At 38.1% G+C, this 17849-nt stretch overlaps 1 protein-coding gene across 7 annotated transcripts in view; it reads left to right on the top strand.

The window, feature by feature from the left end:
* LOC115210259 overlaps window positions 1-17156 on the top strand; it is a 206797-nt gene extending 189641 nt beyond the window's left edge. For all 7 annotated transcript variants that reach the window (XM_036501874.1, XM_036501878.1, XM_036501875.1 and 4 more), the window contains 3 exons: window positions 8608-8758; window positions 10668-10806; window positions 15181-17156. In XM_036501874.1, coding sequence (XP_036357767.1) covers window positions 8608-8758; window positions 10668-10806; window positions 15181-15773 — 883 coding nt within the window. In that variant the 3' untranslated portion in view covers window positions 15774-17156. The remainder of the gene's footprint in view (window positions 1-8607; window positions 8759-10667; window positions 10807-15180) is intronic.
* The last annotated feature ends 693 nt before the right edge of the window (window positions 17157-17849 follow it).

Raw genomic sequence — 17849 nt, forward strand, 5'->3', positions numbered from 1 at the left:
CTGGTACTTATTTAATCGACCCTGAAAGGATGAAAGGCAAAGTCGGCCTCGGCGGAATTTGAACTCAGAACGTTGCGGCAGACGAAATACCGCTAGGCATTTCGCCCGGCGAGCTAATGTTTCTGCCAGCTCGCCGCCTTACAGCTCAAAAATACCATCATCAAGAAGCTATTGAGTCTCTTTCTCATGTATTCAGGGATGTGTGGTTAAGAAGCTTGCTTTTCAATGATGTGGTCTTAGGTTCAGTCCCACTGTACAGCACCTTGGGTAAATACCATTCTTCAACTATAGACCCAGGCTGATCAAAGCTTTGTGTGTGGATTTTGTAAACTGAAATTCAAAGAATATATATATATATCTCATGTATGTATAGAACAGGGTTAGGGAAACTTTTTAGTGCGGCAGGCAAAAATTTCCAAAGAAAAAGGTCTGCAGACAGATCACAAGTTCTAACTCTTATATCTGTGTAAATCTTGTATATGTCTATGTATGATTCAAGACACATTAATAAAGATAAATTTAAGACATTAAATTAATGTGTAACATCATCATTAATGCCACCACTGAATTTAGGACATTTATACTACCTATGAGGTATCCTATATTTTTTCAGCTAGAGTGTAGCTGGGTATCAAGGGGGTGGTACAAGCATAGCAATATGTGTTTTATAGTGAAAACAAAATTTCTATTCAAATGGTAATTACCAGGCGATTTACTGTTCGAGTCTAACCGTTTTAAGTCATAGGAGAAATGAGACCTATATCACAAATAGGCAGATGAATATTGTATAACTTATATAATTGAAAAATTTACTATATTTTGTACATACAAGTATACCAGCCCGTGGGTGCAAGTGTGCCTGCAGGCAGGGGTTTCCCACCCCTAGTATAGAGGTAGATAGATACTATCATCATCATCATTGTCATCAATTCGCATTTGTATTCCATAGTGGCATGGGTTGGGCATTTGTGTGTGTGTGTGTTCCCTTACTTTAACATCGCATGATGGTTGTAGTTGATATTATTCATTTCAAATCCACCAGGAGAAACATATTGGCCATTGGTAAATTTTATGTTGCTAGGAAACAGGTGAGGGTTGGCAACAGGAAAGGCATCTAGTCTGTAAGAAGTCTGACAAATTCCATCTGAAAAGCAAGCATTAAAGCAATGGTGATTTTATATATATATATATATATATATATATATATATATATATATGGCTTAGTGGTTAGGGTGTTGAACTCATGATCATATGGTTGTGGTTTCGATTCCTGGACCGGGTGATGCATTGTGCTCTTGAGCAAAACACTTCATTTCACATTGCTCCAGTCCTCTCAGCTGGCAAAAATTAGTAACACTGCGATGGACTGGTGTCCCATCCAGCTGGGGAACACATACGCCATTGAAACTGGGAAACCAGGCCCATGAGCCTGGCTAGCTTTTAAAAGGGTGCATTTATTTATATATATATATATTCAATGAGAATACAATATACCAAATTTCTAATAAGTGCTCTTGGTAGGGAAATGTCTAAAGCATTAAAAGTATTTAGACATTTAATAAGAACGATTATATATTATAAAATAAGCGCAGGAAAATTACATCGAAAAATCATCACAGAAGATGTAAGTCCAAAGTAATATTGTATTAATAGATAGATGTATAAATATATAAAGTATGATTATTCAAAAAGTTTAAAAGCTTATTTATATTTGTTCGAATATTTGCTACTACCACCAAGATCTGCAGGTATAGATCTTGGTGATAGTAGTTTAAAAGCTTATTTAAAAGCTTCCAGCTGTAAACGAATGGTTTACACCTGGTAGCTTATTGGTAAAGCACAGTCACTTTCACAGTGATCGTTAGGTATATATATATTCCATCCTCTGTCTTTCTTTTGCCATATATATGCATAACTGTGTTTGTATATATGTGTGTGTATTTGTGTCTGCATGTTTGTTTATATTTGTACTTCCCTAAAATCATGAGCAGCAAAGTGGTGATATCACTTCCCCTGACAACAAATCACTCACTGCTTATTAAGTCCTGTTTAGTCTCTTACTAACTGCAGTTTAAATTTTAATCAATTTTACCTAATCAGAAAACAGGATTTGAAAGCTGGCATTTTCTGCATGATAGCTGTCTATCACAAAATGAAAGCAAAATCATTACAAGGAGGAATTTTTATTAAACTAATGAAAGCAAAGCATTACGATGACCAAAGTTGTAAGAACTTCTGAAGTTTTGATAAGTTTTAATGAAAAAAAGTCATGTGCAACAGTCAAACAAACATGTAAATAATTTAAAAACAAAAAACATCGTCAACAAAGTTTTTTTTGTGAAAAATTGCACAAATCTGTCCTGATCAAGAGGCCTATCTGTTTGGGAAGGCATGGTCTGACATGGAATAAACAAAAGTTTATATAAGACATTCTATTGTAAAAATTGCCCAACAAAGGGCTATTCAGCTAGTGTGTGTATATATATATATATATATATATATATATATACACACATGATGGCCATGATAGATAACTAACCACTACACATTCTTTATTTTCTCTCCTTGTTTCTTTCTGTGTTCCTTTCTGTGGAAGAGTGTAGGCTCGAAACATTAAAGACTTTTTCACTTCCCAAGTGTTAAACTAATATATATTTGTTGTCTACAACACCTGTCTTCATCTTTTATTATTTTTTTTTTTGGTGAATTCTCCCTGAGCCTGGTGCAGCCATCTGGTTCAACAGCCCTCAGTCAAATCGTCCAACCCATACTAGCATGGAAAGCGGACGTTAAATGAGGATGATGATGATATATATATATGTGTGTGTATATATATATATATATGTATGCATATTGTCCAACCCATGCTAGCATGGAAAGCAGACATTAAACGATGATGATGATGTATGTATGTATTGTAGTAGTAGCATCCCATGGGAAATTCTATGGTTATTTTGAAAATTGAAAGATGGAATTGAATATTTTTCTGAACAATTAGAATCTTGAGATGATTTAAAATTCCATGTCAGTAGTATTGAAGGTGCAATGTAAAGAAAAAAACTCCTCTGAATGTTTTCAATATCCATATGTCTTCTAGTTTGAGTTGTGTGTTACTTTTCAATTTATGTTAAGAATGAAACGGTTTTAGCTATGGAACAAAAGAAAGACATTTATCTATAGTTTTATTGTTTCAGTACATTGGTAAAGTTCTGATAAATTGGTTAATGGTTACTTTAACACCTGGCTACCAAAATAAAAAACAAAAGTAAGTGTAATAGATGTCAAAAAATGTGTATTAAACGAATATGAGAACAAAAGTTTGCACCAACGAACCGATTATAAAGGACTTTGTCGGGAAAATTTTTTCTGAGGTTGTGGGGGGAGGACTTTCGAAGAGAAAGAAACTCATAAATCATTTTTTTTTTGCTTGAGTGTAATGGAGAAAAGTTTGAAAAGAGAATTTTTAGAATCATTTTTTTTTTTGTTCTGTTTGAGTAATAGAAAATGGTTTTAAAAAAGATCCCTTGTATCATGATGTTATTCACCAATCACTTAATGTTGTTCACCAATAACACCTTTAACGATGTGTTGGCACCTTTTTTTTCGGTTGATGCTTATGATAGATATAGATCATAATATGGTGATTTGAAAACAAATATAAAAACTCTTTACCTTTCACTTGTTAGTTTTACATCTGTTGTTGGACATATTGTAAAAGTTTTGACTGAGCATACAATATTTAATTCACTAAAGCACATTCCTTCACTGACAGGTAAAAATTAAAGAACAAATTATTAAAATTTACTGTTCCCTTCAGTAAACACATTCTCTCTCTCCTGCTCTGTCCCTGTCTCTCATTCTCTCTTTTTTTTTCTCTCTCTGTCTCACACACACACACACACATATTTCCTGTCTCTCTGTCTCTTCCTGTCTCCACCCCTTCCCTGATATCAACCACCCTCATTATGCCACCACATTTCCCTCAACCTAACACTCTTTCCACTCTTCTCATTTTATCCTATAATAACCCAACCCCTATAGGGGGCCCATTATCGATTTTTATTGCAATCCATTTAGCCTATAACTGAACTGGATGTTAGTTTAACATGTATGCAAAGTTTCATGAAGATTGATTTGCTGGTTAGGCAGCAATATGGTTACAGACAGACAAAAATTCCCATTTATATATGATATATATATTGGTGCAGGAGTGGCTGTGTGGTAAGTAGCTTGCTTACTAACCACATGGTTCTGGGTTCAGTCCCACTGCATGGTACCTTGGGCAAGTGTCTTCTATAGCCTTGGGCCAACATATATACATATACACGTGTGCCTTTGTGCTTGTTTAGATCTGCAATTGGTTGTAATGAAAGCTACCACAAGCAGTGCTGTTGTTGTCAGTTCTCCCATCAAGAAATCATCCACTCATGTTACACCTTCAAAAAACTACATGGAATAAGAGATCCCTCACTTGCACACAGCTGAGAGTTAATAAATAACAGGAAGGGCATTTGGTTGCAAAACCATGCCTCTATAACAGATTTGTCAAACCGATACAAGCAGTGAAAAATCACTCGTACAAACAAACAAAACAAACTCTGTGTGTGTGTGTGTGTGCACGCACATATATTTGAGTAATTATGTATTTGTGAGAATTTGAAGTTGATGAAAGATTTTATTGAGCTGACATAAAATGCACCATCCGAACGTGGCCGATACCAGCACTGCCTTGACTGGTTTCTGTGCCAGTGGCACGTAAAAAGCACCATCCAAACGTGGCCGATACCAGCGCCGCGTTGACTGGCTTCTGTGCCGGTGGCACATAAAAAGCATCAACCGATTGTGGCCGCTGCCAGCCTCCCCTGGCACCTGTGCTGGTGGCACATAAAAAGCACCCACTACACTCTCAGAGTGGTTGGCGTTAGGAAGGGCATCCAGCTGTAGAAACACTGCCAGATCAGACTAGAGCCTGGTGCAGCCTCCTGGCTTCCCAGACCCCAGTCAAACCATCCAACCCGTGCTAGCACGGAAAACTGACGTTAAACGATGATGATGATGAGGTAAAATTGGGATAAGAAAGCAACAGATTTATTACACTGTGAGAGGACGAAAATTTATAGTTTCAGAAACATTGTTCTTAACAAGTAATGTTACTTTAACCCTTTTGTTACTAACCGGCTAAAACCGGCTCTGTGGTAAAATGTCTTGTTTTCATAAGTTTTGAATTAAAATATTCCACCAAGCCTTATTTACAATTTACGTTCCTAACACTAGCTGAATGATAACTAAGTTAGTTTACTAAATTCTTTGTCATATTTAAGAGCATCTCAAAATAAATACAGTAATGAAAGGGTCAAAAAAAATAATTGAGACAGAGAGAGAGGAATTGAAATGTTGGGTAGATGGATCACATGGTGTCTTTTTTGCACAGGGAAAGTAGTATTTAATAGGGGTTGAATTGGTTCCAAGATAGGAACTTTCTAGCATTGATCCAGTTGTTGAAGAGGAAATCTCAGCTCCACTGGTTGAATTTATTTGTTTTTCAACAAGGATCTGGAAAGGTCCAGAGATCTAATCGTTAAAACACCAATGAATATCATGAAATCATTATTGTTGCTTCAGTTCCAGGTATTTTATGTGATATTTGGTTGAAGGTTAGCAGTTGCCATTTGCAATATAAAATTTCTTGAATACTGCCTTGAAAGCAGTTTAAACGTTTGAACTGAATATATTGTTGCAAATTAGAACCAATTGCCAAAAATCAATTCATTTTATTGAACTCACAAATATTTAAGATATCAGTACGAGTTCACTTTTATGGCAAATGATGGCTGCTAACTTTCAACCAAAGTAGATTGTGTGACATCATATCAACTTTGCCTTTCATCCTTCTAGTGTTGACACCAGGATCACTTTGAAATTATATTTCCAATCATATAAATCACTTTGAATGTTATTTCAGCAAGTTTAAAATGATTTATACCATAAACTATTTACCATTTCTGTGGAACCCCACCCCTTACCTTGATACCTTAAGCACATGCTTAGTTTGCTTAACGGTTAATCCAGTGCTGCATCTCATATGTAATTGATTACAAGGTTTGTATGGTATTGTTCCATCGTAAGGTCTTTCAAAGTTAATAATACCTATTTCTTTACTATCCACAAGGGGCTAAACACAGAGGGGTCAAACAAGGACAGGCACACGGATTGAGTTGATTATATCGACCCCAGTGCATAACTGGTACTTATTTAATCGACCCCAAAAGGATGAACGGCAAAGTCGACCTCGGCAGAATTTGAACTCAGAACGTAACAGCAGACGAAATACTGCTGAGCATTTCACCCGGCATGCTAATGTTTCTGCCAGCTCACCACCTTCAAAGTTAATAATACCTAAATACTGCAGCTCCACACAGAAATACTGTGACTTGTGAGGTTTAAACCTGCTCCCATATTTAAAGGGTTAAGAGCAACATTAAGTAGTTTTGTTCTCTATTCTCAACTATAGACTCTTGTTTAAAGAAATCTGGGTGACACCAATATTAATTGATTAAATTCCAATCCAACACCAGTATGGATGCAGTTCTTTATTTCATCTACTCCAGAAGGACGAAAGTCAAAGGTGATCTGAGCAGAGGTTGACTATTTAGTACTTAAACAAGCCATATCTAGCCCAAATAGTCAACTTGTTTTATGTTCAAACTTGTCAGATCCAGCCTCTCACACCTACCCTACTATGTCATTCTAAAAGTAAACAATATCTGAAAATAGTGATGCTTGAACAGAGATGTGTTTATTTGGGCTGCATCCAAAAAGTAAGGTGGAGAGAAAGTTCTGCTAGGTTCCTTACAGGCAAAGAACATAGATATAAAATTTTCTGGGTAGGGAACACTGATGAAGTTGGAGGCATGGGTGTACTCCTTGCAGAGAAATAGGTTAAGGTAATCGAGGTTGTCAGAATCTATGATAGAATATTTAAGCTTAGACTAGTGCAACAACATGGATTAGCAACCATTATCTTGGCTTATGTCCCTCAGCGAGGGCTACCTGATGAACAGAAAGACTGATTTTATGACACCCTCTTGCAAACTGCCTCATCAACAAATGACGGAGACCTTCTCTTTATGGCTGGTGACTTCAATGAGCATGATGGACAACATCCAAAGAACTTCCATGGTATACATGGAGGCAACGGATTTGGTTCCTGCAATGAGGAGGGAACCAGGCTGCTGGAGTTCTGTGATGCAAATGATCTTATGATCTGTAATACTAACTTCAGGAATCCTGCCAGTCACCAAAAGAGGAGGATATAGCATCGCATAATGTGGAGGACAACTGGCGGTTCCTATGGGACAACCTGTTAAGGGCTACTGACTAGATCTGTGGCTCAGGGTGTGGTGGTGAAGCATGACCTTCAAACATGAGGCCTCTCAGAGGCAATGACAAGTGACTAAAACCTTTGGAGATATGCTGTGCTTGAGAAGATCCGGCAAGCCAAGTGAGATCATAGCCATGGTCTCTGCCAGTATCACATAACTAGCCCATTTAAAAGCACCCTTCAATCGTCAGGCAATATGCCATGCTTGTGAAGACCTGTTGAACCAAGTGGTATCATAGTTATGGCTGATGCCAGTGCCACTTGACTGGCACCCATGTTGGTGGCACATAAAAAGCACCACTCAAACATGGCCAATGCCAGTGCTGCCTGACTGGCACATAAAAAGCACCATTCGAGCAGGATCAATGCCAGTACCGCCTGACTGACACCCATGCCAGTGGCATGTAAAAAGCACCATTCAAGTGTGGTCGATGACAGTGCTGCCTGACTGGCTCCCATGCTGGTGGATGGTAAAAATCACCCACTACACTCTTAGAGTGGTTGGCAATAGGAAGGGCATCCAGCTGTAGAAACCTTGCCAGATCAGATTGGAACCTGGTGTAGCCTCCTGGCTTGCCAGTCCTCAATCAAACCGTCCAACCCATGCCAGTATCGAAAGCGGACATTAAGTGACGATGGTGGTGGTGATGATGATGATGATGATGATGATAATGACATCATTGAAATCTTGAGTTGCAAGATAATCATCCTCATCATTTAATGTCTCTTTTCCGTGCTGGCATGTGTTGGACAGTTTGACAGCAGCTGGCAACATGGAGAGCTGCACCAGGCTCCAATTGTCTGTTTTGGCATGGTTTCTATGGCTGAATACCCTTTCTAATGCCAGCCATGCATGATTACTTCAAAAGAATGTGAGTAATAAGTATTACATTTCATAGATTAATCTGAATACTATAGGATTAAACTCAGAACACCTTAGGCTGGGATTAAATTCCTCACCCTGTTTTATCTGATGCTTCAATAATTTTGCTAATCTACTGCTGTAAAAATGAACTAATCTTCTAATTTATGTCTTATAAATTCTGGCTAATATTTCTTTAATATTTTTTTCTTGTTTCAACTGTACCTGTTTATTATTTTTTTTTTACTTTAATTTTATCAGCATTTCACATAATATTTTTCCCTTTTTTGCTTTTCTTAAAGAACTAAAATGTTTAACTGTTTTCCTTGTTTCTTCTTTTTTTCTTCTTCGTCTTCTTTTTCAGACTGCATGATACAATGAAAATTAATCAGTTTACCTGCCGCATTATTCATTGCACTCAACTGTTGATGTCTGTCATACAGGTGTACTATCATGAAAAGTTAGCAGTTGTTGCCCATTTAATTGATCTTGATCAACTGCCAGCTTCAACACAGGTAAACAGAAAAAGAAACCACAGGTGTAATTAACAAATGATGGGCAGCATATTTGATTATCTTTGATTATCGTTTTTGAAAATTTTACAGCATTCAATACATTCTTGATTATCTCAAATGAATTTATTAACTTTGGGAACAAAGTACAGACTATGTAAGATGGGCCTCTATTATTTCAAAATGCAAATATAATTGAGGATAGATATTTATTTGCACAGTGAAGGTGTAAAAGCAAACAAATTTAGATTATTTTTTCCTTTAAGATAATCAATTCTGCCTCCCATGCTTTATTGATAAATATATATAACACCGAAGGATGGGTTGATTTATGAATGGCTGGATTTTTGCTTGTATGAATTTGTATATCTATATAAATGTATGTATATATATATATATATATATATATATATATATATATATATATATACATGGATGTATTTGTAAGGAAGGATGCTGTCATTCAGCTTTTGTGTATTCTCTGGCCACCATACAATACACTAATCAATAGCTCAAGAGTACAAAGAATTATATTTACATATACACACACATGTGGAAAAGGACACTAGCCATCATCATCATCATCCTCCCCCTATCATCATCCTAGCATTTCATTAAACACTTGTTTTGTTTAATTGTTTTTCTACTTGCATTACCTCAAGTTTTTCTAAATCTTGAAGTGTAATAAGTAGTGTGGATACAGGCATGGTATAGTTGGGTGTTTAAACTGCTCCCCATCCAACTGCACAGTCCCGGGTTTGATTTCATTCTTTGTTGTTGATGCCATGTTTACCCTAAAAATACTTTTTAAAAAATAAAAAAATTCTTCCATAGTTTCACCGCTATTGTTTACATTGGCAAGTTGTTTCTATGTAACCATAGCTATTCATGGATATGAAGAGTAAACACATGGGGTTCTAAGGATACATTGGCTGGTAGTCCTGTCTACTTATGACTTTGATCTCTAGTTTAGTATATACAGTGTATTTATTTAAGGAAAAGTACTTTTTGAATATAAAAGTCCTTTATATTCAAGGTTTAAAGTTTTCCAAAATTCTGATTGCATTGTTTAATTCAATTCAAATCTGATTTATGATTGTTGTTTGTTCCTTCTCAAGCCATGCCTGGCTCATAAGGGCCAGTTTCCCAGTTTCGTTGGCATATAGGCTCCCTGCTTGGATGGGATACCAGTCTGTCGCAGATGAGCTACTAGATGCAGGAGGAAAGGGTGAGAGAAGGTTGTGGTGAAAGAGTCAGCAGATGTTTGCTATTACCTTCTGCTGGGGCCACATGGAGCTTAGGTATTTCACTCATAAATACAGACAGCGCCTGGTCTGAAATTGAAACCCATGATCCTTCAACTGCGAGTCCTCTGCTCTAACCACTAGGCTATGTGCCTCCACTGATTTATGATTAGCGAAGATTAAATAATATATATATATATATAGGCACAGGAGTGGCTGTGTGGTAAGTACCTTGCTTACCAACCACATGGTCCCGGGTTCAGTTCCCACTGCATGACACCTTTGGGCAAGTGTCTTCTACTATAACCTCTGGGTAACCAAAGACTTGTGAGTGGAATTGGTAGACGGAAACTGAAAGATACTCATCGTATATATATGTATGTATATATGTATTTGTGTCTCTGTGTTTGTCTCCACCATCATCTCTTGACAACCGATGTTGATGTTTACGTTCCCGTAACGTAGCAGTTCGGTAAAAGAGTCTGATAGAATAAGTACAAGGCTTACAAAGAATAAATCCTTGGGTCGATTTGCTTGACTAAAGGTGGTGCTCAAGCATGGCTGCAGTCATACAATAGTTTTTTTTCTTCCTTTTTTTATATGATTTCAGTGAAATAAATTCAAATTTTATGATGTCTAATTATTCCTCTGTTATCGTTTTGTCATAGCTTGCTTATCCAGAATCATATCCCTGCTTCACTCCTTCATCTGGAGAAAGAGCACTGCTCGTAAAAAATCACACAGGTGATTGGGCTATTATTATTGGAAAATGGGCCGGTTTAAAGAAAGGTGTACCAGGTATTCCAGGTGAGTGCATTTTTCATTTGTCCAATCTTGTTATTGTTGTTAATTATTGTCTAGATCAGGTCTGATTGAAAAACAGATCTATAACTAAAGGCCTTCCAACCATGACCACTCTGGTTGGCTTTTTCATTTCCTTGTTTTTTTTTACAAGGTGCAGGCATGGCTGTGTGGTAAGGAGTTTGCTTCTTAACCCTATGGTTCTGGGTTCAGTCACACTGCATGACACCTTCGGCAAGTGTCTTCTACTAAAGCCTTGTAAGTGGATTTGGTTGACAGAAACTGGAAGAAGACCCTTGTGTGTGTGTCTGTCTGTCTGTCCACCTCCACTGCTTGAGAACCAGTGTCAGTGTGTTTACATCCTTGTCGTATATATGTGTGTGTATGTATATATATATATATATATATGTGTGTGTGTGTGTGTGTGTGTATGTATGTATGCATATGTGTGTATGATTGTGTGTCTGTGTTTGTCCCCCTAACATTGCTTGACAACCGATGCTGGTGTGTTTACATCCCCTGTAACTTAGCGGTTTGGCAAAATAGACCAATAGAATAAGTACTAGGCTTACAAAGAATAAGTCCTGGGGTCGATTTGCTCGACTAAAGGTGGTGCTCCAGCATGACCACAGTCAAATGACTGAAACAAGTAAAAGACTATGTTAGGGCACTGCCTTCAAAGGAAATTTCTAATTGATTCCCAGGACCCCCATCTGAAGGTTGTATGGCCTAGTAGTCAGGATATTTGACTCACAATCTTTAGGGCATTGTTCCAATTATTTCAATTCCAATTCCAGGATGCACATGTTCTTGAACAAAACATGTTCTTGAGCAAAACAGCTCATATTGTTTCAGCCCACTAAACTGTAAATATGTACCAGCATCATCTGGGAGTAAATCCTGCAAAATACTGGCCCCTTTTTACAGTGGAAGTATTGTAATCCCAGTTATTTGTTCGCCAGGGAAACAAGGTGAAGTTCTAGCTTAACAAGGCTGTAGGATTGTGACTTTGATATGGACCACAATTTTTCACCTTTTATTTATTTTATTGATCTCTATTCACATGATGATATCACAATCCCTGTCAACTAATCCTCTTTGAAGATATGTGCAATGAGAGATCACTCACATGGAAAACAAGTAAGAGTTAGGCATCCATCCAGCTGTGAAACAAAGCCTCAGTTCAATAACGTATTCATCCGATTCATGCTAGCTTGGAAATACAGACTTAAAAACAAGTGAATATATACCACAAAGAAGTCAGTGAGCTGGTAGAATTGTTAGCAGACAGAGCAAAATGCTAAGCAGCATTTCAGCCATCTGAGTTCATATTCTGCCATGGTCAACTTGGCCTTTCATCCTTTTGGGGTCCATAAAATAAGTTCCAGATGAGCATTGAGGTCAATGTAATCAACTTAGCCCCTCTCGCTGAAATAGTTGACACTGATCCAAAATTTAAAACCAAAATATACCACCAAGAGTTCAATACACATACATAGGCGCAGGAGTGGCTGTGTGGTAAGTATAGGTGCAGGAGTGGCTGTGAGGTAAGTAGTTTGCTTACCAACCACATGGTTCCTGGTTCAGTCCCACTGCGTGGCACCTTGGGCAAGTGTGTTCTACTATAGCCCCAGGCCAACCAAAGACTTGTGAGTGTATTTGGTAGACGGAAATTGAAAGAAGCCCATCATATATATGTATATATATACATGCGTGTATATGTTGGTGTGTCTGTGTTTGTCCCCCCAACATCGCTTGACAACTGACGCAGGTGTGCTTACATCTTGTAACTTAGCAGTTCAGCAAAAGAGACCAATAGAATTCGTACTAGGCTGACAAAGAATAAGTCCTGGAGTCAACTTGCTCGACTAAAGGCAGTTCTCCAGCATGGCAACAGTCAAATGACTGAAACAAGTAAAAGAGTAAAAGAATATTTCTATCAGCAATCTTTCACATTATATTGTAAGCTAAAATACAGTTGACCATATTATAAGCTTTCATATTATATACTAGCACTATGACCCAGCGTTGCCAGGTCCAGTGCTAGTCAAGCATATTTGGGCTTTCATGAAAATCCCGCCCTCTTGTCATTCACTTGGTCTAACTCGTTAATTATTCCCTGCATTTCTGAAATCAAAAAAGCGTGCACGTTTGAAAACCAAAACACATGATAACGTGTCTTCGCAAAACACAAAAATGCACTGAGTCATACAGACTGTCTGCAAATGCACACGCGCATCCAACTGTCAAGGGTAGAATTATCTCCATTCAATCAAAAAACAGCTGGCAGTCTATTGGTGTATCTAGCTGTACGCATGCACCGTGTAGAAATTTCTATGTTTTAGCGATTTTGAATGGATATGCCTATAACTTATGGACATAAGGGATCGGTTTATCGATTTTTAATGGCTTTCTGGGTTGGCTGGGGAAATGAAAAGACCTTTACGTCCACTTTCAGACAGTTTTGAAAGCCCATAGAAAATGCGAGCCTTTTACGTGAAAAACTGGATTTGTATAAAGGACACACAGACATTTTGCCGTTTATAGATATAGAGATTATAAACGTTGTTGCTTCCCCTCATTCCCTCCCCCTCTGTATACCCAGACTCTCACCAGTCACCATATTCCCCCAACTCCTGACACATGACTCTTTGGCGATACCCTGTCAGCACCTGCCACCATCTCTCTCTTCCTTACTCTACCATCCCATCTATGTCCTGATCCCCATTCCTTGCAAGTATACTCTGGCACTTGCCACCATCCCTCTCCTGATCTTGCTGTCTCCTACTCTCTCTTTCTCTCTTTCCCTTGCTCTCCCCTCTAGCTGAGTAATCATGTATCTCCTCTGCAGCAACAAACCTATTTCTACCCTCCTTCTTGATCACTCTCTCTCCCTCCTTTCCTTGCCCATACCTCTGGCTAAGTAATCATGAGTCTTCTTTACAGCAGCACACCTCTTTCTTATTTCTTTACTGCCCACAAGGGGTTACACACAGAAGGGACAAACAAGGACAGACAAACAAATTAAGTCGATTATTTCGACTCCAGTGCATAACTGGTACTTATTTAATTGACCCCAAAATAATGAAAGACAAAGTTGACCACGGTAGAATTTGAACTCAGAATGTAGCGGCAGACGAAATACCGTTAAGCAATTCGCCCGGTATGCAAACGTTTCTGCCACCTCTTTCTTGTTAACCCCCACTCTCTCTCTAGGTATCTATTTCTGCCCTCATTCTTATTAATTCTCACTCTCTTTCTCTTCCTTTCTCTCTAGTTGGGTAACCATGGACCTCCACTGCAGCAAAATATTTATTTCTGCCTTTCTGTCACACTCAAATATTTCATCATCTGACCCAAGATCACATCCCCCTCAATGACTCATTGTCTTGTAAAGTCACTTGGTGACCCCTGCCAATGCAGGTGCCACTTAAAAAGCAGCATCCAGTCCACACTGTAAAGTGGTTGGCATTTGGAAGGGCATCCAGCTGTTAAAAACCATGCCAAAACTGACCTTGCCTGTGCTGGTGCCACATAAAAAGCACTCAGCCCATGCTGTGGAGTGGTTGGTGTAAGGAAGGGCACCCTGCCATAAAACCATGCCAAAACAGACACATAAGCATAGTGCAGGCTCCAGCCTGGCCAGTTCCTGTCAATCCATCCAACCCATACCAGCATAGAAGGAGGACGTTAAATGATGATGATTGTATGATGCATAAAGTTGTGCCGATGCCAGTGCCGCCTCGACTGGCTTCTGTGCCAATGGCACATAAAAAGCACCATCTGAGCGTGGCCGATGCCAGCGCCGCCTTAACTGGCTTCCGTGCCGGTGGCACGTTAAAAGCACCAGCTGATCGTGGCCGCTGCCAGACTCCCCTGGCACGTAAAAAGCACCCACTACACTCGCGGCATGGTTGGTGTTAGGAAGGGCAACCAGCTGTAGAAACACTGCCAGATCAGACTGGAGCCTGGTGCAGACTCCTGGCTTCCCAGACCCCGGTCGAACCGTCCAACCCATGCTAGCGCAGAAAACGGATGTTAAACGATGATGATGATTTTATATATTATATTATATAGCCAGTCAAACATTATATTACAAATTTATATATTACATATTATATTACAACATTATACAATAAACTAAAGTACTGCCAAACATTATAGCATGAATTATTAATTTGATTAGCTTTGAAGATCAAATAGTTTCATCAGAACAGAATATTACTTGCTCTTTGGTGGCATATAATTACTAATATTTAACAGTTAATGGAAGAAATTTGTATCAAATTCTTTTTATCACTTATTTCTCTTTTCTTTTCAAGTGTTTATTAGTCTGGTGTTTCCTTTGCTTATATATATATATTCTTTTTTTCCTTTTAGGTACAAGGACGACCAAAGGAGTTAAAGGTGTCAAAGGAAGCCCTGGACATTTGGCAGTCAGCATTTTTTATCTTCATAAAAAGTCCATTAAAAAATTCAGCATACCTTACGAGAGAAAGAACTATGAACTGAACATTTATCCACTACTGGCCAATCTCTTTAGTGGACATATTAACATCAAGTTAGATGACAAGCTTGAGGTAGCCGAGCACATCGCTGTGGCCTTTGCAGTCGGATTGCTTCATGTCCTCTGTCAACCTCACCCGAAAGGATGGAACCCTCAACTTGCTGCAGTATCTTCACAAAACTCAGCGAAAATTTCACAGGAATTCGTGCCTTCTGAAAACATGGTTTTGGTTCAAGCTGGTGGTTATCATGTAGACACACCTTCAAACTATTATTACTCTCAGAACAATGTGTCTTGTATGTCAGCTGGCTGTGGATGTGGAGATCTTGGAATTAGCGACCTTGGCTGCATTGATGGATCAGGCGGTTGTGGTGGGTGTGGTGGATGTGGCGGTTGTGGTGGGTGTGGGGGCTGTGGAGGCTGTGGTGGTGGTTGTGGTGGTGGCTGTGGAGGATGTGGGGGGTGAACGGTGTAAAGCATGCTTATCACTTACAATCAGAACATCACATAAATATGTCAACACATATGTACACACACATACACACTTTCACGTATATAGAAGTATATACACAATATGTGTGAAGAGCATTATGTTATTTACATTTTCCTATATGTACGTTTTGGTGAATGTACGCGTGATCTAGGAATCTCATATCTCTATGAATGGACTTATGTTTACATACGCACAACATGCACGCACACACACACACACACATATGAGGATGAATGATCGATTTAGTTAACAATGAAGTTTGTAAATGCCAATAACAACATATTTCCAAAATTGCACTTAAGATTTATTCTGAGATCATGCAATCCTGAAATACTTATATTTTGTTAGTTTACCGTTTACCATCTTCTAGGTATTTATTTCCAAACAGCAGTAAAGTCTCTGCAATGTCTTTTCATTTTTACTGTAGTGATTCTACCTAAGAAATGAATGCAAAGAAACCATCCAACGTTTCTGCATAACACTTGTGACATTCACTCTAAAGTGCAATTATGATAATTAGCATTAAAGAGCATAAAGGTTAAAAATAGAATTATTTTTGCTAAAGTTTTTCATGTTTGCTCACTGAGTCATTAAGGAGATGATATATTTGATCGTTAAATTGTTGTTGTTGTTAAGGTCCATTTCAGCTCTGCTTGAGCAAACCTATGATCAAAGGCATTCCAACTATGACATCCTGTCTTTTTATATATACTGTATTGCACACTATGTATCCTTCTCTATGTAAAGCTGTGAGATAAGATGTGATTCAAGAGAGATTTCACTGCTATTTCTAAAATGTCAAGCAGCATTGTAGAGGCTCATTTACTTGTTAGGTTGTTATTGTTGTCATCATCATGAATATTGCAGCAACCACTGGCCTTATTTGTCATTTCCTTTCAATTATTAAAATATATATCAATGTTTCTAATTAGATGTTAGTGTAAGCAGACAAAAACAGGTATGATTTGATGTTTTATTGGGAATAACTTTTTCAATCATATAGGATGTCACAGGATCTATAATGCTATTATTTTTGCGTAAGAAGATCATATTGCATTTGGAGTTACAGAAGGTCTTCATGGCCTTTGTAGTTATGTGCCTTGTGGGAATGGATTAGCTTTAAATTGTCATTAAGACACTTTTTGTACCACCCTTAAAGTCTGCAATTCTCATCCAAACAGCTGATAGCTCCTCACTTATGCCTTATTCTTCCCAAAGTTTAAAACTAAGGCTGTTCATGGGGCCTATCTGTAAGTGACTTTGAATGAAAATTGGATTCTTTTTCTTCTTCTTTATAGTTTAGTCTCTTTTGAAGTAAGGATCATCATTGTTTAACTTCTACTTTCCATGCTAGCATGGGTTGGACTCCCATCTTTGGTGAAATTCATGGATGCATAGCTCTTAAGTGTTGAAGTTGATGTAGAGAAAAGATTATATGTAGGTAATGTAGATGCATTCATTTCTGGTAAGTTTTAACTACACTCATAAACCCTTCTCATTCAACAAAAAGATAGGACTTAATCTATTTATTGAAATGTCAAAATGTTTTTCTGGTTGTCTGAGACAGCTTCATCCTTTTTGACTGAATAATTAACAACCAACTCATATCTGCTTCTGGCTGAGGCATCCATGGATGGTCTGTTGTTTGTTCTTTTTGTATTAAAAATGTACAAAATAAGGGCTTTGCTCACCACCTTTGCAGTCATCTTGTCCTCCATAAAAGTGAAACTGAAGCAGCCAGTCTCCAGTTTGAATAGTTGTTGGTAAATAGCTGCAGGGAAAATATGGGTGAGGAGGGAACCATAATTTACATACTTTGCAGTGAGCTGGCAGAATCATTAGCTAATTGGATGAAATACTTAGAGGCATTTCTTTCAGCTCTTTACATTCTTAATTCAAATGAGGTCTGATCTGCCTTTCATCCTTTTTGTGGGTTTGATTAAATAAGTACTAGAATTAATTACATTACGTGCCCTCTCCTCTGAAATAACTGGCCTTGTGCCATAATTAGAAAGAATTATTATTATTATTAATGTGGCAAGCTGGCAG

This window comes from Octopus sinensis, linkage group LG4 (assembly GCF_006345805.1).
Source record: "Octopus sinensis linkage group LG4, ASM634580v1, whole genome shotgun sequence".
NCBI lineage: Eukaryota > Metazoa > Mollusca > Cephalopoda > Octopoda > Octopodidae > Octopus > Octopus sinensis.